General features: G+C 52.1%; 1 protein-coding gene across 13 annotated transcripts in view; it reads right to left on the bottom strand.

Annotated features, from left to right (window-relative positions):
* Window positions 1-7,710: 7,710 nt before the first annotated feature.
* The window catches only part of LOC114858885 (neural cell adhesion molecule L1-like protein), a 31,674-nt gene continuing 18,021 nt past the window's right edge, over window positions 7,711-21,363 (bottom strand). For 7 of the 13 annotated variants that reach the window (XM_029156549.3, XM_029156547.3, XM_055510329.1 and 4 more), the window contains exons 18-28: window positions 20,117-20,339; window positions 19,147-19,262; window positions 18,385-18,589; window positions 17,552-17,674; window positions 15,907-16,095; window positions 13,821-13,889; window positions 12,839-12,952; window positions 12,557-12,718; window positions 12,199-12,333; window positions 11,447-11,519; window positions 7,711-8,281 (exon numbers count right to left, since the gene is read on the bottom strand). In XM_029156549.3, the coding sequence (XP_029012382.1) occupies window positions 8,059-8,281; window positions 11,447-11,519; window positions 12,199-12,333; window positions 12,557-12,718; window positions 12,839-12,952; window positions 13,821-13,889; window positions 15,907-16,095; window positions 17,552-17,674; window positions 18,385-18,589; window positions 19,147-19,262; window positions 20,117-20,339 (1,632 nt within the window). In that variant the 3' untranslated portion in view covers window positions 7,711-8,058. Of the gene's footprint in view, window positions 8,282-11,270; window positions 11,329-11,446; window positions 11,520-12,198; window positions 12,334-12,556; window positions 12,719-12,838; window positions 12,953-13,820; window positions 13,890-15,906; window positions 16,096-17,551; window positions 17,675-18,384; window positions 18,590-19,146; window positions 19,263-20,116; window positions 20,340-21,363 lie in introns of all 13 variants that reach the window. The other 6 variants (XM_055510333.1, XM_055510334.1, XM_055510331.1 and 3 more) reach the window with 6 other exon arrangements.

Below are 21,363 nucleotides of genomic sequence, written 5' to 3'. Positions count from 1 at the left end.
TGGACACACGGCAGGAGTCATCACTGGCTGCCAGCTCCAATTAGCATAATGAATGTAAAACACACACACACACACACACACACACACACACACACACACACACACACACACACACACACACACACACACACACACACACACACACACACACACACACACACACACACACTACTGGGGAAAATAGCTAACCCAGTACAATAAAAGCACAGTCAAAGCATTTCACAAGTTAGGTTTGATCTGAGAGGGTGAAGTGTGATTCCCTCGTAATAATTCTATCATGTTGCCGCCATCTTGAATTTGATTCGCGCTCACAGATGGAAGTAATGATGATGGAAGCGTCGCATCTCTCGCTGAGATATTACCTCTGGGCTCTGTGGGACACACCTGCGATCGCCTCGCCGCTGCGTTTTAAGGCGCAAAGAATCCCAGCGCTGCGCGGCTTCTACGGCGCCGCTGAATAATGCATCTGCGAAATTACGGCTGCCGCGATGGGCCGCGTCCGTTGTGTGGAAGCGCCCCGCTCTCCTCTGCAATTGATCGCGGCCCGTAATTCCCCTCGTCTGGAACGTCACAGAGAAGAGTGCGACGAGAGATTCTGCCTCGTCACCGTTTGAACAAAAAAAGAAACAGTATCTGTGGTGACACTGCAAACAGAGACTGCAAAGTCTACCAGAGCTTAGAAAAGCCCAAAATAACCGAAGCCAGGCCACTTCCTGTTTCCCTATACACCAATCAACCAGGTGCAACTGTTTCATCCACACTTCAAAGGTGGAAAAGTGTATTTATTCCTAATACCTGAAGACATTCATGAGAACTTTCAACAAACAGGATGAAAACCTTTACATCAGCCTGTGATTTAGCCGAACTGGTTTTATTCCCGTCATTCCCACCTTCCATTCACACAGGAGGCTTGTGAGGCCGCTCGCGCCTGTAGCGCTAACGACGCGGCTGTGCCCCGACCGGTCGCCGTGGCGACGCCGCATCACGTCCACCGGTCAAGCTCAAAGCCTCCCTGCGCGGCTGCGGCTTCACATTAAACAGCCGCTCGACGGGGGTCCCGTTCTTCTGAACGCAGACCATAATGCACCTCTGCTAAAGCAGCCAACAGCCCGATTCAGCAAATATTTGACAGCAGATTAGTTAGTTGTTGTATTTTCTTCTTTCTTTCTTGGTGGCACGCGGGGGCGGACCGGAACACGAGGAAGCAGCCCCAGAGAGTTGTGTGATGAAGCGCTGCGGGTGACACCTCCATCTCCTCAACGAGGTAACCAACAGAACTGCGGTTCTGATGGTGGAAAGCGGCTGTCTAACACGCCGCGGGTACTAAAATGGAGCAGGACTGAGGCGTCATCATCATAACAAGGTGCTCAAACCCGCTGTATCTGCACTCAGCTTCACACTGCACGTGCGCGGAGGATGCCCCACTCTCGTCGCCCCGGACGTTCTGAAAAGTTTTCCGTGTGCTCTGCAGAACAGCGGAGCGCATCGCGGCGCGGCGCAGACAACGCATCTCTGTGGTTTTACGACCCGCCGCGTTGTTTTCCTGATTATACGCCACTCAGCGGCGTGGACGCGATCCAAGGCCCGTATATACCGTCCGGGGAGGGAGGAACACATGGCCCCTTCAATAAAAGATAATAGAAGTGACAATAAGATTTACCATCTCCATTCATCTTCTTCATTACTGTCCTCAAAATATTGGGAATAAGCAAAATCCCAGGAGCCTCGCTGTCCCACCAGGTCCACTGGAAAAAAAAAACAGCAGCTGGTAATTCATTACATTTAATAGGATGCTACGCTGCAGTTGTGCTTTAAGGCAACTACTTATTCGCTCCTTGGTGAGATGTGGGGGAAATTGTATACAGCCAAATCCATGAAAAAGACATCTTCTGTGACATATGCATGTTGTACGATGAACCCGATGTACTGCAGCCTGTGCAATAAAATACGGATAAATCCTTCCTCTACTGTATTTTTGCTGTGTGCAGAGCCAGGGAGCGATGCGGCCGCGGTAGCCCTCCTTCTTTCCTGCAGCACTCAGCAGCAGACAGGAGGAAATTGGTCTCTGCGGACAAAGAGCAACATTAATACACCGCTACTGGAAAAAAAGGGTAGAGTACAGCGAAGTTACTGCCCAGAGACGCGGCCCGCGTCGAGGCGCCCGCGAGAGAGCAGCGGCCGCGAGGGGTCGGGAGGTCAGACCTGGCAACCCTCCCGTCGCCCGCTGCGGTTCGTTGTTTGGCGCGAGCGTCGCGTTCATTACATGTTTGCACACAGTCCCCGTCCGCGTCGCGGCTCGCGAGGACCCCGAGGATCAAATGTGCAAATGCATTCATGCCCGCGCGGCGTGTGACTTATAGAACAGACCGCGTCTCGCGCTTGGATTTCTATAGAGCCAAATTAGACCCCATCACAGCTGAATAAGTATGATGGGGACGGGCGGTGAGAGGCTTTCTCGTAATTGCGCGCGTCAAGGGGAGATTTCTCTCAGGCAGAAAATGTGGAGTCAAGACGAAGGGTGAAGTGCGAATAAACGAGGTAGGCAGCGCCTTGATGGATTCCAGAGGAGGATGACTGACCACTAATTGAGGCGGAGGCACCCTGTTGTGTCTCACTCACGCGCCGCCGAGACAAAGGAAGGTTCATACGGGAGATATAAGGCGCGAGGGGTGTAATAGAGGCAAATGGAATGAGGGGATTGGAGCGAAGGGTGCCGAGGACGCGGCTCCTCGGGGGAGCGCGCGACCGCCGGAGTGTGGAAAGTTAGAAGAAGTTCCGAGCCCAGACACGTTAGCGCGTGAGCGTGACGCTAACCTTTTATCATGAATCTGACGTCACGGGTGCGGTTTGTGCAACGCTTACAGTGCAATGCACGAACGTGTGGCCAATGACAAGCGTTGGAACCGTCACCCAACAACTGCCTAATTGCTGCTGACGGGGGTCTCACGCTTTGCAGGGGGACTCGGGCGAAGAGTCTGGAAAAGGAAGGAAACGCGCACGGGGTCGTTGTGCGTTTATTACAATCAGCTGGAGCTTTTAGCGGCGCCTTGAGGCGACGTCACGTGATTATAATAAAGACCGTAATAAAGGAAGACAGTAAGAGACGAAACACCCCACTGGACACGTAATAGCCATCTGTGCTCATTGCTCCAGTGTGTGTGTGTGTGTGTGTGTGCGTGTGTGTGCAGTAATGGCACACGGCAGCACACGGATCAGGGTTTTTTTCACGTATATCGCAGGACAGGGCCATTAGAGTAATCAGTCTGCGTTGAGTGGAAACGAAAGAACCGAACACGCGGCCTTTCATGTCAGTTTGCCGTCAGGATTTAAGAGTCGATTGTGTGATTATTTCTGGCCAAATGACGCCTTTTTGCTCCCGTCGACTTGCCATTTTCCTCCATTAGGCTTCGCTCGCCTCTCGCAAAACAAATTGTGATGTGAAAAGAAACAACACAAATTGAGGAGAGGAAAGAAGGACAAAAAAAAAGCCTAGCGTGTTTTACATGAGCACGGCGCAAAAAGAAGCGCGTTTTTGACCTGACGACGATCCGTCGCTGAGCGCGCGGCCGTTTAACAAACGCATCAAACGGCGGGAGGCGGTCGGCGCGTCCCGCCGTGCGTCCGACCGTTTGAAATCCAGACAGTTCATGACATATTTATTGGAGCTGCCGTTGTCTGGGCGCCGTGCGTTCCGTTCACCGCTCTGAATAGAATAACCTGATTATTCAGACGCGACTCTGCGCCAGTCTTCCACACAAATTATGGAATTACCCTCCGTCTAAAAGTGGCAAATCGCATCAGATTCCTACCTGCGTGGATTCACCTTAGACATTTTCCCAAATGGAGCACCTAATATTAGTGAGGCACGATTGTGATTTTGTGTGTGTGTGTGTGTGTGTGTGTGTGTGTGTGTGTGTGTGTGTGTGTGTGTGTGTGTGTGTGGATGCGCCTGTCTTCCTAATTCAGCCTGATTGTAAACTAACACGTGCATTTGATGGATGAGAGACAGATGAATACAACAAACACTTAACAAACAATGGTCACAGTGAACATCAAAATAATTAGAGGAACACATCACATTGGTGGAGCTTTTCCAACGTCCACCTTATTAAAAATAATTTATTGATTCCAGTGGGTTATTGCACCAAAGGGGTCCACTCTGACCCACTTCTCCGTCTGCTTGATCGTTTCTCAAACTTCGAGCCGAGTCAGGTTTCCGGTCCGGCCTCTGCTCAGTCCAGTTCCTAAATTATTTGAGGCGCGCGCCAGGATCAAGGGCCCTAATACATCTTATGCAGCCCCTGTGTGTTATGCAAATGGGTGTGTTTTAATGAAGGCGTCATGAATAATTCAGGAACAATGTTCCACAAGAAAATGCACCTCGGGAGCGAATTCATAGAAAAAAAACTGAATCGCTTCGCAGGAAAATATAAATGGACGTTGACGCGTCTCCCTCCCTCGTGTTTGACACCCAGGGACGCGCGTCGCCGGCCTATTAGCGGCTGACGGCCGGCTGAAATAACCCGTTTAATTAGTGTGTAACGCGCAGGTGATGCGCTCGCTCAGCGGCCACTCAGCCTTCTGTGCTGTAGACGGGAGCCTCAACTCGGCGGGTTTGAAGCGCAACCTGTCTCTTTGGGGGGTTGTTTGTACCGCGTCTGATTGCTGCCTACAAAGGCGAGGAAGGGAGAATAAAGGAACACACACTGCTGCACTTTGGGTTTCTGACATTTGTTAAAATAGACCAATCGAATTGTTATTAACAAGCATTTTGATGCTCTAAAAATACCATTAAAGCGGCGCCGCGGGAGGGCAGGGGGAGTGCGGGGCGCCCGCTTTGTGGACGCGCATGCGATCGTATAGGCTGCGGCTTGTGCCAAGTTGTTGCTCTGACGCCCCTGGGCTAAGAAAGGAAGGTGAGAATTATTCACCGCCCACACAGCACTTACAAATCTCTCCTCTAATCCTCCACTAGTCTGGATGAAATACTTGGCCGGCTCCGACTCGGGGTGTGTTGACCTGAAGGGGCCCAGACTGCAGCCTTTAATGATGCACCTACGTGCGTTGCTTCGGATCGGTCGTTGCATCGAGCCCCAGTTTTGCTGAGGCGGAGTGCGCACCCCCCCCCCCCCCCCCCCCCCCCCCACCCCCATATGCGTGAGAGATGACTGTCCTGTTGTCCACTCAGTGTCTCTTGCTCCGTCATCGTACTAACAGGACATGTGTCAGTAGTTCCTGCTGCACACACACACACACACACACACACACACACACACACACACACACACACACACACGCAGCAACACCTCAATAGCTGCCTGGCATTTGAGAGTGTTCGGGCTCTTGCATTTAAAGCAGTTTAGCTGTGAAATAATAGCGCTCTAAAAGCATTCTCTGTATGCAGAATCGTCCCGTCCCATTTGCATTCTAGTGAGACAAATTAAATCTTAGCAGAAGGCGAGTACAACACCGTGTTGGGATGACAAAAGCCAGGGAAACAGAGGAGGACAAAGCCTGGGACCTAGATTAGATGAGAGCTCTTCTGGGTGTTAATGTCTGTTTGAGATACGGATGCCGTTACATTTGTTTGAGGTTTCTCTCTTTTTTTTTAAGTGGAACGGATAAAAAAGTTGCAGTGAAAGACTGAAGGTGACAGAAATAAAAAAGAGGCATTTCCAATAACAGCCTGTGGACTGCGCGTCTAGACGTTAACGCCTTGCTCAGCAGCTGTGTCTTTGTTAGTTTGCCTCAGGTTTCATTTAAAAGGTAAGAGCAGGCATTTATCGCACGCCCACCTCGAAAAAACACAGACAAAGGTTGAAGGTCGGGGGAAGAACGTGGAGAATAAAACACTGCGGCTCTGTGTGGAAGTCACGAGGCCTCTCTCCGAGCATCGTTCTCTTCAACCGGCAGCTTCCATCGTCTGCGCCCACCGTTAACCCCTTCCTGTCACACAGCGCCCGCTGCCCCTTTTAAGCAGGGCCTCGTCGTTGGATTGATTCCTGTCCCCATTCCATCGTTAACACCACGAACCTCAGGGCTCTGATCAACTGGAAATGAGGCGTCTATGAGCTGAACGTTAAATGTTCAAAACAGCAGGTAACGTTCTAAAACGGGGCTGTTATGAGTTTTAAAGGGTCACCGCCGCGTCCTCTTTGGTGGAGCATAAAGAAGCTGCCTATGTGACACTCGCCGGAGCTTTGACTAGAGTAATCTTTTGTTGTTGTTTAGAGGCTTTAACGTTCTACGGAGAAAGCAATTTTAAAACGGATGAGGCCGTAATCCCTGACAATACAGGGATTATCTCCTTAAATGACCTTTATCTTGCCACCAGGCATGGAGCACTTTTCAACCCCACCGGCCAGAGTCTGGTTCGATTACAGCTCCAATGCCCAGTCATAATCAGCGGGACGTCCGCGGCGTAAACAGCCGCAACAAGGTCAAGATGGAAGTTCAGAGAGAGGCCCGCGGGCCGGGGACAGGCCAGGCGCTCGGGCCGAGGCTGGAGACGCGAGGGTTCAGTTCAGGTGCAAATAGAAAATCTGAATCTCAGTTCTGGGTCAGTTGAGTTTGGAAAACCAAATAGGAGATTTTTTTAAGTGGCCCAAATCAATGGTTCTTTAGGGGGTTCCACAGAACGATGGACGGGTTCATCATGTCCCACGTTCGTCTGCAACGTTTTGGTTCCGACTGTCGGAGCCGATCCAGAACGAGCCACTACGACGCTGAGGACGCATCACGGCTTCGCTCCGTATGATCACCTCCGTCCTGGCGGGTTTGATGCAAACATTGTTTACTACTGTTTTCTCTTGTTTACTATTTGTGAGGATTTATGTCTTTAATCTCTTCTGAGGCTCTCATAAAACATGCAGCTCCGTCGTTTATGGTCCTCAGGTTTGCGTTTCCATGCACCACATAAATTCTTGCTTATGAAGCGCAGTTCGCTTGGACTTCCTCTAACTGCAGGGTTTTGGAGATTTTTTTATGTTTAAAGCTAAAGCTGTGAATCTTAAAGTTTTTTTTTTTTTTTACAAATCATCTGAAAATGAAACTTTAAGTGCTTTGGAGACAGTGTGCAACTATATCAGTTTTATTACATGTTTAAGTGACATTCCTGAATAGGTCGAACCTCAGCTTCTGGTATTGGTGAAGAACGGACGCATTGTTCATTCCCTGTGTGTGCTGCACAGACAAGTGTTTCCAGAGCTCGGCAGCCTGTGACCTTAGAGAACAGCCGGTCTAATCCACCATGTCTGTATCACTTTACTGTCACCTTATCCTTTGTGGGTCAATTTTGCTGTATGGCTTTTTCAAAGCTGCAAGTAGAAATCACAACATACTCATGTTGTGTTCGCTGGACGTGATGCTACCAAACGCGAGGCTCCTCGCGAGAAGCGGAGTGGAAAAATCAAGTGAATCATTGCACCGCGGCAAAAAAAAAGACAGAGCCCGGCGTCAGGATCTCCAAATATTACACAGCCCGGCCCTGATTATTTGTATAGCGGGATGTGGAGTGATTCACCATGATACGCTGCACACGGTCCAAAACCGTATAAATAGCTGGATGACAAATAGTGGAGCTGAAAACCCTCCAGGGTCTAAACAGGGGGACGTTCTAAGGTGAACGTTCTAAGTGCAGTGATGTCTGTGTTGCGTTCTTCAATAAAAAGCAATAAAATGGTCACGATACATATTTCATATAACTAGATATAAAGGAGGATCATTTTAATAATAAACAATCGTCAAATATTTATACATCAGTATACAGAAGCAATGTAATAAAAATAGTAGTAAAATAATTTTATGACTTGGTATCAAGTGATTTTTCAGTAAGTATTCAATAAATTGTGTTTCTTGCACTTTATTTAATTATTGATGTGATGTTTTTTTACCTTTGTAGAAAATCAATTTATCAACGTATCAACATAAAGACTGACTCATACAAAACACTTTATTGTCATTAAAAAAGCTCATCTCCTAAAGTATGTACAAACGCTGGGCTCCAGTCTGTGCACTGTAAAAACTAAATTTGCTCCATATGAGACTCAGGCGACGGCCTCACGCTGTGTCCTGCTGCGCGGGTCCGCTGGGCTCGCTGGCGGAACCCCTGCGCATGCGTCCGCAGTACTGGCCGATGAACGAGCCGTCCTCGTCGTACTCGCCCCCGCCCTCGGCGTAGTCGGCCATGCTGTCCCTGCTGACGCCGTCTCCGATGATGTCGTCCTCGCTCAGGGAACCCAGGCTGCCGCCCTTCAGCGGCCTCTCCTCGCTGTCGCTGCTGCTGTCGACAACCACACAGAGTAACGGTGGGGGGGGGGGGGGTCAGAGGTGCAACGCACAAACGAGCACGCCGGGCACGTCCGAGCAGCACGCGCAACGCTAACGGGGCTGTTCATGACACAAAGCACTCAGATTATCAGACGTCACTCACAGACAGAAGGAAGAACGAGGACTATTGAAGGCAACGCATGCTAACATACCCACACACTCTCCCAATCACAAAGCCACTTCCTATGGTTTCAATGCATCAGCACGGGCGCGGATGCGGCGGCTGCACAGCAGGGGGGGGGCGCACTGGAGGCGGGGAGGGCTAGCAACAATCACTTCGCTAATTGCTAATTGCCGAGGCTCCAGGACCAAAGGCAATTTCAAATCTCTTTAGAGGCGGCGATGGAAATTGCCCGAGTGCGGCGAGAGAAAGAAGACGAGTGGGAGGCGCGCGCGTGTTTGTGTTTGCGTGCGTCTGTGTTTGCGAGGGGGGGGGGGGGGGGGGCGCTAGGCGAGGGCGAGGTGAGGTGAGGTGAACCGAGAAAGGCAGCAGGAATAGGGGTGGCAGAGGTGGGGCATATGCAATCCCAGACAAACAGCCTGTCGTTCCCCGTGTTCCCAGGAGGCCTCACGCAGGAGGAGGAGATTAGATGCCAATTTAGGGCCGGGCAAGCGGCCAGGCTGCAGGTGCCCGGCTGCAAGACGCGGGGTCACCTCCAAACACGCGGGAGACTTTCCCTCCCTGTCCTCTCGGCTAATTCGCTAAACCCTCCGTGTTGGGCCCCACCCCCGCCTCCGCCGGCTTAGCATTCCTCACACGCAGCGTCTGCGCTCGTCGCCGGCGCTCAGGTGGCTGCCGGATGATAGCGCCGTTTGAGGCGCACGGTAGCTGACACCGCGAGCGGCGCTTCAGCGCCGACACCGGGTTCGAGCCGAGATTACGGATCGCGTCTCCCTTTCGCTGGGATTTTAATAACCAGCCTTATCTGCCCCCCCCCCCGTTTTGGAGGGGGCCGCTTGCCATGCGAGTCACGTCCGGGCCGCATTTCAACTCTTATCAAGCCTCCTTTCTCTGACGACTCCAGCGCCGCAGATAAGTGGCCGTTATCTGAGCGTGGCGTTCCGCCGCTGCCGCCGCCCTCCCACCGCGTCTTTGAACGCGCCGATGAAATGGGGCTAAGTGCTTTCGAGCTCGGGCTCATTCGAGACCTCGCTCCAGATCGAGCTCAATCCCAGGTGTTGCAGCGAGAAGGTGTTGCCTTAAATTTCACACGCAGCTGCGAGATGCAGTAACATCAGCAGGTAAAAGGTGCTGTAATGGAATGTGTCTTGCCGGTGACCCGTGGATTTTTTTCCCCTTCCTATTTGCACGTGAAGCTGTTTCCATTCTACTTTAAAGATGCATGAAGGAAAACCTCCCCACATCTGCCGTCGTCTCTGAAACTGCACAAAACACACGAGAAGATGAGAGCCGCGATAAGAACCGGGCTGAGAAAAGGCTGCACCGCCCCGCTCCGGCTTCACTGGATGCAGTGGACGGGGGACGCGGGGGGTGGAGGGGTGGAGGGGTCGTCTCCGAAGAGAAATCGTCTGAAGCATAATTACCACTTGTCAGCTCCCCCGGACACGTGGCAGACCGGTGGGTGGTCCGCTGCCTTGGGAGATTCAAAGGGCACCAGAGAGCCCTGTATCCAGCTCTAAAGCCAGAACAACAACATCACGGCGCGGCTAAGGGCACTCTGGGGGGACAGCAGTCAGAACTGCCCCATAAAAACAGCCCACGAGAGGCATTCTGAGCAGAGCGCTGCAGCCAGACATCAACACCAACTCCCTCGCTCGCTCGCTCACACGCCGGCTGACAAGCTCCAAAGTTTCCAAGTTATCAGAAACTGATCAAAGTCAGTGGATAAAAACCTTAAATTATAAGAGGAATTTGAGTCTAAAGCACCTGGTTAGCAGCGACTGAGTCACTAATATTAATAGACAACCTCATCAATAAACACACTGAGTCATTTACATGTGCGGGACGTTAAATACTGAGTCATTACGGCTTTAAGCTATATAATCTATTAACAGGATTGCAGACACTAGATGTTTTTTTCCCTCTGTTTAACAGAATTATAGTCTTGGCAAAAGCCACAAAACGCAATTGGCAGCAAGCGCACAACTGTGAGTAATGATGCTCTGAATAATATGAATACGAGCAGAATCTAAACAGACAAAAGAGGCTATTTTAGGTGATTTCTGTTGCGTGCGGCGCAAACAAACGAGCCTTTGTCACAGAGTTGCTGCGGCGCTGTCAAGCGGAATAAGATTCGGTTGATTTTTCCTAAACTGTCATCGCGGCGGCGAAACGAGGCAAACAATGGGAGAATTCGGCAGTTATTATAAAAGAACAGCTGCGGGCTCCGGGGCAACGGCGATGCCCCGGCGCGCTCGCCCGATTGTCATATCCAGGTTATGATTGTTTCATTGAGTACAGGCTAGTTCCCATCAGCAATTACCGCTCCGTCTATAATCAGCCTGGAACATCTGCGGCGGGAGATTCCTCCGCTGCCAACAGACGCGCGGCCTCCGCCGAGGAGGAATTTCCACTTTGGGCGTCTGTGTTTGAACAGAAGCCTGTCGGCATCCTGAGGTGAGCGGAGGCAGCGGCGACCGAAAATAACTTCTGCGACGTCCTCCCACACCAGAGGTTATCTGAGCCGGAGCGCATCCGGAGGCCTAAATAGCTAATAGTATTAGTCGCTGTCGTCTAAGAAGGGACTGGCTCCAAATAGTCATTCTGACCCCGTAAACACACGCGTCTTGCTCGAGCGGAGGTGTTTCCCGGTTCGTAAATGTAAATTTGACTTCATGCGTTGAAAATCAGCCTTTTGAGCCGTATTCTGAGAGAACGTGCAGATATGCAGCACACTGCTTACACACACTGGGAGCAGGCACACGCACACAGCGGCGCGCTAACGAGGAGCTAGCTAAGCTATCTGCGCTGCTGCGATTACCTAGCCCGTTACGTGGCCTCCAGGCTCTTCCTGGGGAGGCTCGCCAGTGCTCGGCTTGCTTCGAGACGGGAGAGAGAGGCGTTACTGTGACATGTGCTGTTTCTCATCATGGCAAGCGTTGCCGCACAATGCATTCGAGAGAGATGTGGAAATTTGGCCAGCGCCGCTTGCCTCACCTGTATTTACAAAAGGTGTCATCATCCGCGCGCTGCGTTTCCGCGTCGGTGTGGAGGTCCTCCTTCTCCTTGACTGTGGGGGCACAGGACGGACACATCTGTCACGTTCAGGGAACTCTAAATGCTAATGGCGTCCACATTGCTCCAGAAGGAAATAACACCGGCAGCATTTTGTTGGTTTTTCAACCTCAGTGATTTCCTGTCAAGCGACGCTTGGAAACTGGAGAAAGGACCAACATTCAACATTTGTACTTGAAGCGAAGCAATAAGTGATCTGAAGTTTTACATCACCTGCGAAGGAGGAGGATGTGTATCCACAGCTGAAAAGCTTTTGAAAGTATGACTTTGTGAACGTTATATGAAATCCATAAACTGAAAGCCTCTGCGCAGAGTGCTGCACGTCAGGTCTTTGTGTACACACGCTTTAAAAATACCGGCTGCTTTTGAGAGACAAAAGATGGGTTTTCATAAAAAAAGAGAAGAGTCGGATGGGCAACGGGGGAATCCAAAGCATCTGATGAAATATTCAACGCTTCGTGTCAAAAACCTACTGCAGGCGAGGTGGCGGAGTTGTGGAGAGGAGGAAGGGTGAGTTGGTTAAAGGGAGCAAAAGCGAGGAGACGCCAAGCAGGTGGGAGGCGAGGTAGGTTTCACCAAATCAGACTCATTCATCATATACATCTACTGTTAATGTTTTATTTGGCCGACCCTGGTTGAACCCTGAGTGACCTTTCCTCGAGGAGAGCGCGTACCTGCATACTTGCCGCCTTGCTTGGTCTTCACGAAACAGGCGATGACGGCGATGAGGGTGAGCAACGCCACGGCGCACATGGTCCCAATGAACCACCCCTGAGTGGAAAAGCCCCCGCCCCTCCGTCCTACAACACCTGAGGAAGAGCACAACAGAAAGGCCACGTTGGCGCTGGCTGATTTCAGAATGACAGTCCCCTCGAGCGCTGCCTGGGCGACTTTATCTCTGCCTCGGAGCAGGAAAACACGACGCATTCCCGCCCTGTGTGTTGGCTTCCCTTCAAAATAAGAGACCACAAAGCTGTGAAGACAGTAATAACCGTATCAGGTTGGACCTCGGCGACCTCCGTCGTCGCTCACCTTCGTCTTGAGTCTGGATAACGCCCTCGAAAAGGCTAGCGTTCTCCAGCAGCCTCTGGGAGAGGAGGCGCACGGTGTACGCCGTCCCCGGCGCCAGCCCGTCCAGTACGTGGAAATTTCGAGACGCGTTTACAGCCTGTGAAATCTGCCAGATACCGTCACCTACACAGCCAAGCACAAGAGGCGCACAAACAGCGCGTGAGGGAGCCACGCCGACACAAACGTGTGCATTTCCCACCTAAACACTACGCCGCCCTAAATGTGGGGGGCGACTTGGCTTACGGTCATTCCTAAAAGCCACGTAAAGTGGTGGCTGCCGCCGCCCGCCGCCGCCCGTCCAGCTGATTTTGGCAAAGGTGTCACTCACATGAGAGCTTATGTTCAACAGGGCCGGAACTGATGAAGAGAGAGAGAGAGAGAGAGAGAGAGAGAGGGGAGGAAAAAGAGAAATCAGGACGAAAGGGAAACACAGACAGGCGCAGAAGAGGCAGGAAAAGCGGATTAGTGGAGGCAAATAGGACCCCCCCCACCCCCGGCCCCCCCGGGCCCCAGAACAGAACAGAACCACGCAGCGCAGCGAGCAGGAACCCTTCAAGACGACAGTTCAAAAGCCAACGCCGGGGCCCGCACTTAATTGAGTGGAGCTGGATTTGAGCTCATAAAGGGTAGATATAGAGATCGTGGGTGGGAGTGACATCCAGTCTTCACTCTGTCTTAAGCAAAGCTGGCATTTCCCGAAGCCCCCCCACCCCCTCCCTCCACTGTGAGCAGATATCATAAAACGTCGCCGCGTGTTCAATCCCATTGTCAGCTGAATGTTCAGGTGCGTCAGAGATGAGATCACAGGGATGTCATACATGTATCGCCGCCTGTGCACGTGTGAGCCGTGCACCTAGAGGAGAACGAGTGGCAGGGGCTGCGATAGAGCCGGGGGGGGGGGGGGGGGGGGGGGTGGGGGGCTTTTTTTGAAAAAGAAGTTTCAGATGTTAGAGCTCCGCGGCTCCGTCGCCTCTAATATTCGGTACGGGGGCGAGGAGGCGTCACAGGTTGCGACTAGAATAATGAAAGTCACCGTGCGAGAACGGCACGGCTCAGAGGGGGTTCTGCTGGTTCCGTCTCAGCCGAGCCGGCGTTCAGGCGGCGGCTGACGCTAGAACGGCTGACGCTAGCAGCCGCTACGCTAGCAGCGGCTACGCTAGCACGCCCACGGTGCCACTCTGTATCTACAGTATCTACAGGAGCGGCTGCAGGCGGCGATACCTACGCGTGTGAACGGGGGCCTCAGACGGAGCCGGAGCCGGTGCCGGAGCCGGTGCCGGAGCCAAGGACAGATCTCCAGAGGGATGAAAGGAAAATGAAATACAGCCAAAGATTATGGAGATAAGGAAAGGCAGCTTTAAAGTTTAGAGCGCGCGCACACACACACACACACACACACACACACACACACACACACACACACACACACACACACAGTATGCAGCAGTACTGTACTACAAAGTGATTAAAGAACAAACACAAATTAAAAGCACCAAAGCTAAAAACTGACTGAAAGCTCAGTGAGTGGAACCACGTCGTCTTCATTTCTATCAGACCGTTCGCTGTTGTTGGATTCACATCCCTCATCGCGTCCTCGCTCGTGCGGGTCTGTAAAGACGCTTCCTGTCTGGTTTTAGCGGCACCAGCCTGTTATCGGCCTCTGATCGCTGCATCCTGATCTGATGAGAGTGATTTATTACATCTCCCGCTAAACTTTCTCAAACAGCCGAGTTCAAGCAATTAGCGGATTTGCGGGTGAAACCGCCCCGGGTGTTGGAGCGACGCGCCGGGGAGCAAATGATTTAATCTCCGGAGGAGCCGCTGGTTATTTTTGTGACTTTGGAGGTATCTGCTCCTCGGCGCCGCCTCTCTAGTTCGCAGCCCGATTTATGTCGGCTGCTTTGTTATCTCATGAGACCCGACGGAGGGAAAAACAGACATTGTCGGCTGCCTGTCACACTCTGCGGTGGCTGTTAACGCTTCCCCTCAGTTTTCCTGCCGCTCCTTCTCAGAGGGTGCTGTACCCCCTCGCTCCGTGTTCTGTTGCCTCCTGCAGGTGCTCTCGTTGCATTACGGGCCTTTGAAACAAAGCCGTGCAGACTCACACACACACACACACACACACACACACACACATGCATTACTGCTGACAGCTACAGTGTTTTATTCTGGTGTGTCAACCTGTGATTTTTATGTAAAAAAATAAATAAAAGGGAAAACAGACTAACATAAAAAGCACATTGAGCCACAAAGGTGAAATCGAAAATAAAAACCACTTCAGTTCGTGCCTAATGACTGACATGAATTCACTCCATCACTCCCCATTAACGCCTGTAATTCACGGAGCGCCTGCTCGGTGCTGCCGGCGTCCATAAATCCCCGCGCTGCGTCGCGGCTCACGCGCCCCGAGGACCGCGCTCCGAAGCAGCAGCGTTTCATCTCCGTTCGGACGTATTTACACACAATGCCTCTAATGGCTCCCGGGCCGGACTTCCACCTACGAGGAGCGCGGCATCTGAAAGGAGCTGCGAAAGCCGCAGAGGAGCAACCGCCGTCATCCCAACACCCAGAGACGCTTATTAGGAGGTTCCAGGAACTTTGAACCGTCATTAAATTCTAGCACTTGTTCCCGCTGGAATCAACACCTGTAATAGATAATGCTTCATGTGACATATACATATATATTTAACCTTAAACAGGAGAACAGCAGCATAGGAGACGCAGTAGTTTTGACCTCAGAATCCATTAGCTCATTCACTGTGAGACCAGCTCCGCGGCCGTTACCGACGTCGCCCCTAGCAACAGCCCGACCGACGCCCGGTGTCATTAGCGAGGCCGCGTGACGGAACCTCGCTCGACTGGAACCGGAGAACGTCTGGAGCCGCTGGAAGCCGACGCGGCGCTGCGCTACAGGTGGAGGTGTGCTTCACAACGAGAGAGCACTGGACGACGACCTCTGAGGCCGTCAGGTAAACGCAGTTCACTGCATTAAGCCAAACTGAACCAGCTTCTTTAAATCCACCACTGGACACAATCCTAATTTTGATATTAGCAGTTCTCCTGTGGATGTTTAGACCTCACACGCTTCCCGGAGTTTGTTTTCACATTTCTATGCAGATCACACATATTTCGACGTTTCTGTAGAAGCCAACCAAAAAGGCTTTGTTCAGATCCAGCAAATCCGCAATAAATAAACTAGGTGTTAAATTCCCAACTCCAAACAGCAGTGAATCCTCCAACCACGGTTAGTCGCACATCAGCACGGCCTGTCGCGTCAACACCACTGCACGTCTGCCATCCCATCTACTCACCAGCGGCTTCTGGGGCGGCGGTGCTGCTCTCCTGGGCCCGCGCGGGTCCGCAGCCGGCCCGCGTGCAGGCGCTGAGGTGGAACCGGTACAGGCTGCCCCCCTTCAAGCCCCCGAGCTGCCACTGGGTGGTGTCGTTCCCAGAGATGTTCCTCACCTGGGAATCGACCGTCTCCCGCGTGCTCTCATTAACTATAGATGAAGCAGGGAAAAATGTCAGGTCAGCGCGCGAGGCGTGAGTGAGCCTTCGGCGGATGCACGCCGATAAAGTCGTCGCCGCGGGTCGGCGCCGCGCCTTAATGGAACAGGGCTATAATAAGGGTCAATGGCCAAGGGAAGGGGAGATGAAGAGATGCCATGGCAGCTCATGCAGAAAGTGGATGTAGCAGATACGTGTGGTGACAGGTGAGCTGAGGAGGAATACATTAGGACGAGAGGCGAGCGGAGATGAAAGGAACGATGGAGAACTGAAGGGGGGGGGGGGGGTAAACAAGCGGCAATGGGTGCAAAGACAAGGAGGAAGGAAAGCGCAAGAAGGAGTAAAGTGAATAAAAGGAGAGGGGGGGGCGGAAATGAAACAAAGAAACGGGTGAAAAAGCAGAAATGTGAAGAGCAGCAAACACAAGCAGCATAAACTATCACCCAACATGCATTATAGATCAAAGCGCATTATCCGCGCGGGCTGTAGAAGCAGCCCCCCCCTCCTACTCCTCCCCCCGAAGCCTTTGTTGGTGTCATTATTGTGATGCAGGTGAGACCGGAGCGTGCGCCGCACCTGCTGCGCCAAATTTCCATTTGCGCATTAAAAAAAAAAAAAAAAAAAAGAAAAACGACGCGCCACGCCTCTTAACGCGGGGAGGCGCATCGCTCATTGGCTAATTACGCAGCTGTTGCGCGACTCGACGGGCCGCGCGGACCGCGCTCATGGCGGGGCGCGTGTCTTATTCAAGGAATTCACAGAAGACGCGCGCGGCTCCTCTTCGAGATGAATCGATTCCACTGTAAATCCTTCGACGCCCACGGGCTGCATTGTGTGGGAATATCTGTGTAAAGCCTGACATCTGATATGGGAAAAGGCAGAAAGGAAAGAGGGAGCGCGCGCGCGCGTCGCAGCGCTGGACCAGACTCCGTGGGTGCGGGCGGAGGCGGCAGAGGGCCGTCTCTGCCTTCACATTTCACACAAAAGCCTTGAGAAATGTCAGGCAACGAGAGCGTGGGCTTTGAAAACACAGAGAGCGTAATGAAAGCCCCATCCACGCGCTCGTTCGGCCGGAGTGCGCGCGGGGTGAGATTTTTACACGCTGAGTGACGAACGCCAGGGAGTTCGGTAGGGATGTCACACGCGTCACAGGCGGCGGTGACTTTAATGACCCCGGTTGGAGCGGAACGCGGAGCCCGGGACGGTGCGAGATGAGACGCGCCGAGGGACGCGTCGAATCGAAAGCTGAGGCGTCCTGCGCGGTTCTGTGTTCAACAGCACCACCTAGTGGCCGACGTGAGAACGCAGGCGGGGTCAGGCCGTGCTTCCAGACGCCAAAGGCCCAGGGTGGTGCCATGAGGGGACCTCCCCTCCACCACTGCTTCACCCGCAACAAGAAATACGTATTAATGGAAAAATTTAAAAAAACAACAGAATAGTCATACATACTGAGGTGGTACTGCAGCCGGTAGCCGGTGAGGATGCCGTTGGCCACCAGCGGCGGCCCCCACACCAGCAGGACGGAGTCCGTCTGGGCGTTGGAGGCGGTCAGAATGGGCACCGGTCCAGGAGCTGCGGGAACAACAGGGGCGTCAACAGCTTATTACAGCTTTTTACACGGGGTTTAATCAGTCACTCTGCATTTCTGTCCCTCGTGTCGATTGGTTTTGATTTTGTCCACGTATATTCCCTTATTTGTTACAGTGATAAAAACAATATGTGACAGATTGTGTTTTTAAGGCACAGTCGCTGAGCAGACACTCGCAGATGTTCCCATGAAAAGCTTCGTCGGGCTACTTTGATGATTCCTTCTTCCTCTATGAGTCCTCAGTAAACATTGTGTACTGTAGCTACCGGCGCTATTTAAAGCCTCCCTCCAGGCACGTTGTGAGACGCCAGTACGAATTAGAACTTCAGTCCAATATGGTTTTTATTTCCCCACAAAAGGTTCAATTACCCTTTTATCTCATCTAGTCCTTCTCTATCCTATAAATATGCAAATGTTTTTCATTTCCCAACTTCCACCGCTGGACATATTATCTGCTGCTCCTCTCCGCGTATATGTGCAATGGCAATTTTAATTTCCCACGCGACGTCCCTGGGTCTCACGTCGCAAATGCTTTTTTGAAACAGCGGCGATGTCATGAAATCACCTCGCACACCGGCGCCTTCAAAGCTCCCTCAGCCTAATCGCGCAAGAGATGCAACAAGTGTCAAAGGGCACTTTCATTCTGAAGGAACGGTTCAGTGCACGTGCTCTGGGTGCGTTTCCTTGCGTTCACCTCCTTCCGGCATGTCGAAGGTGACCGGGTCGCTGCTGGGTCCGTTCCCCTTCTTGTTGTAAACGTTGACCGCCAGCGTGTACTGGGAGAACGGCTGCAGCCCGGGCACGACGGCGTGACTCCGCCTCCCGGGGAAGGGCAGCGAGTGGCGCTCGGCCAACGGCTGCCGGGGATCCAGCAGGCTGCGCCTCCTGATCCACTGAACCTGTTGGAGGCAGGCATCACCTATTAGCTGTGAACAGAGGTATCACTCTGCAGTTATGGCTCGATGGCTTTTTCTCTCACACCGTCGCACTGTCACCGGCTCAGACGACACCTTGACAGAGTGAACGTATGAAAAAAAAAGGCACGACTTGATTTTACCTTTCTCTTTTTAAACGCTCCATTTTCACGAGTCTAGGATCGCATGACTCGCGCCCTACGTCCTCGTTACCAAATGACATGATTAACGCGACGTTGCAGTCCTGCTGAGACCGAGGCTGTTTGCAGTGACACTCACAGGCTCACACGGGACAAAACGGAGGAAGTCACTGTCTTTGGTTATGTCACGCTTCGAACCGCGCACCAGGTGACGCACAGTTCTTCGCTCTGAGTCAACCTCGAAGCAGTTTTAGCACCGAAAGCGATTACTTACAGAGCACAAATATGCAGTTGAGCTCAGAAACAACCAAGATCTGCGGTTAACCTGTAAATACAGATCAGAGTCCCGGCTTCTGAGTCCAGTTGTGGGTTTTCGGAGCGGTAATTGGAGGACAAACTCACATTGTAGCCCCCCAGGTGACCCCTCACTGTGGCGGGTGGAACCGGGGTCCAGCTAACCCTCACAACAGTGCTGTTGATCAGCTCCACGGCTACGTCCCGCGGCGCCGTGCTCGGAACTGCAGGGAAGCGTCAGGAATACTGATGAACGGCAAACAACAGGCTACCTGTGCAAAGACTCTTTAATGCTTCACCGAAAGATAAGGACAGAGGGATTAACAGAAGAAAACGCTTAAAGACACATAAAAAAGGGGGGGGGGGGGGGGGTGGTTAATACCATCTACTGCAGCAAAGCCGCCTAATTAGATGGCCTGAGGTGGGATTCAGGGACAAGGAGGAAATATTTCACTTCTTTTCAGATGGTGTCGAAGCGAGCGTTGGCCGGTTGGGGAGGGAAGTAAGCGCAGGTGCTGCATAAATCAGCATAAAGGCACATACGCGCTCAGCCGGTCGACGGACTTGGCCGCGCGCTAGCGCAAAAACCCTTTTTCTCTCTCACTGGGGGAAGAAGTGGCACGAGGCACGAGTTAAAACGCTGTAAAGGCCGTGGCTGCGTGTAGCGGTGGTGGGAAATGACAGACGCACAGAGGACACTGGGAAAGGGGGGGGGGGGGGGGGGGGGGGGGCAGCCATTGTGCCTCAGTGGGCTTACAAGTGTGTCGTGACCTGTCAAACATCCCACAGCTCCTGAGACAGAAGTGGAAGCTTGACATCCTTACCAACCAACAAAGGTTATGTGCCACCCGCTTGACTTGGACCCTTTTTTTTTTCTTACGAGCGACGGAAAGTGACTACTGGGGTTAAAATGGTGGGCAAATGGAAAGAGTGAACCCCAACCTGACACATTTTCCCGCCGACAATGCCAAAAGACGACTGGAGGCGAGAAAAGAAAGTGCAAATAACAGAGCAAAGTTAGGGAAAAGCAAGTGGAACCAGGTCCAGGTGTGTGGTCTGGATGAGGTCCGCAGCTCACCGTCCTCTCCAGAGTAGCCTGTCACCACCTTAGGCTCCGGGCCCCACCCGTGGCTGTTCCTGCTCTGAACTTTGACCTCATAGGGGATGAAGGTGGACGTGTTGTCCACGACGAAGTACAAGCCTCTGACCAGCTGCGACTTCCACGCGTCCTCTACGCCCAGTTTGCGGTAGCTCACGTTGTACTCGAGGCCCGGGCCGTTGTGCTCCACAGCCAGAAGTGGCTACAACAGGACAAGGCCATTACTTAAAAATGTCGGTTCACAGTCAGTCCGTAGAAACGTTCTGCTGCCAATCCAGGTGGTTCTTCAGTCTGAGGAAAGTTGGCTGAAGGCCACACATTCATCCTTCTGAGAGCCCATTGTTGTGTGAACAAGGGGTAGTGAGTAGGGGTGAACTCTAACTTCCTGGCTCCTCCTCCACAGTTATAGGGTCATTGGGTGTGCCATTGTTGGACTGGTGATGTGGTCTTGATTTTCTTAGAAATAGATGAAATGGCAGCATGATAATTAGTAGACAAATAGTGTCTGTACCAATGTACAGTACAGCTCTGAGCCTGTCTGCACTTGACCGCATAAACTATGCTCTTCTTCTTGTGTTTTGTTGTCTGATCCTTTGGGTGATCGAGTTTCTGTTTTAGTGTATTGGTGGGTTTGAAATAAACGGATATGCAGTAGTTTCCAAAAATCCTTTAAAGTTTTTCAGAAATGCTGCTCATACGAATGAGGAAAGGCCAAGTTCCTCCACTGGTCCTGAGTCTCAGGCTGTTCTGTTGTCCTTCTTTTGGACTGTGATGCTGCCTTGTTGAAGGCCCATCAGGGGCTGCAGGTCTTAAGGGCTGTTTTCAGATCCCTGTCTTCCTTTTTCTCCTAGTGCTTCAGTGGATGTTCTGTGCTCTATGATTCAGGACCCTGATGACTCCCAGTTTGTGCTGTAGTGGGTGATGAGAATCAAAGTACAGCCAAACTGCCTTGTGTCAGCGCCGTCCCTGGATAGGCTGTGTCACAAGTCCAACACAAAGGACACACCCAAGGACCCTGTAACGATGGGGGAGGAGCCAAGTAGTTGAGAGTTCACACCTACTCACTACCCTCAGCCCTTTGATCACATAACGAGCCCATCGTTCACAGGTGGGAGGGGAATCTCTGTGAAGGATAAATGAGTGGCCTTCAGCCACTTTTCTTTAGACTGAAGATGCCACCTGGATTGGTGGAAGAACGTTTCCACGGAAACGAAGAAATCCGGTTG

Source organism: Betta splendens, chromosome 7 (genome assembly GCF_900634795.4).
Source record: "Betta splendens chromosome 7, fBetSpl5.4, whole genome shotgun sequence".
Classification (NCBI taxonomy): Eukaryota; Metazoa; Chordata; class Actinopteri; order Anabantiformes; family Osphronemidae; genus Betta; species Betta splendens.
Note: the sequence above shows the minus strand (reverse complement) of the source record. Positions and strands in the feature narration are given on the sequence as shown.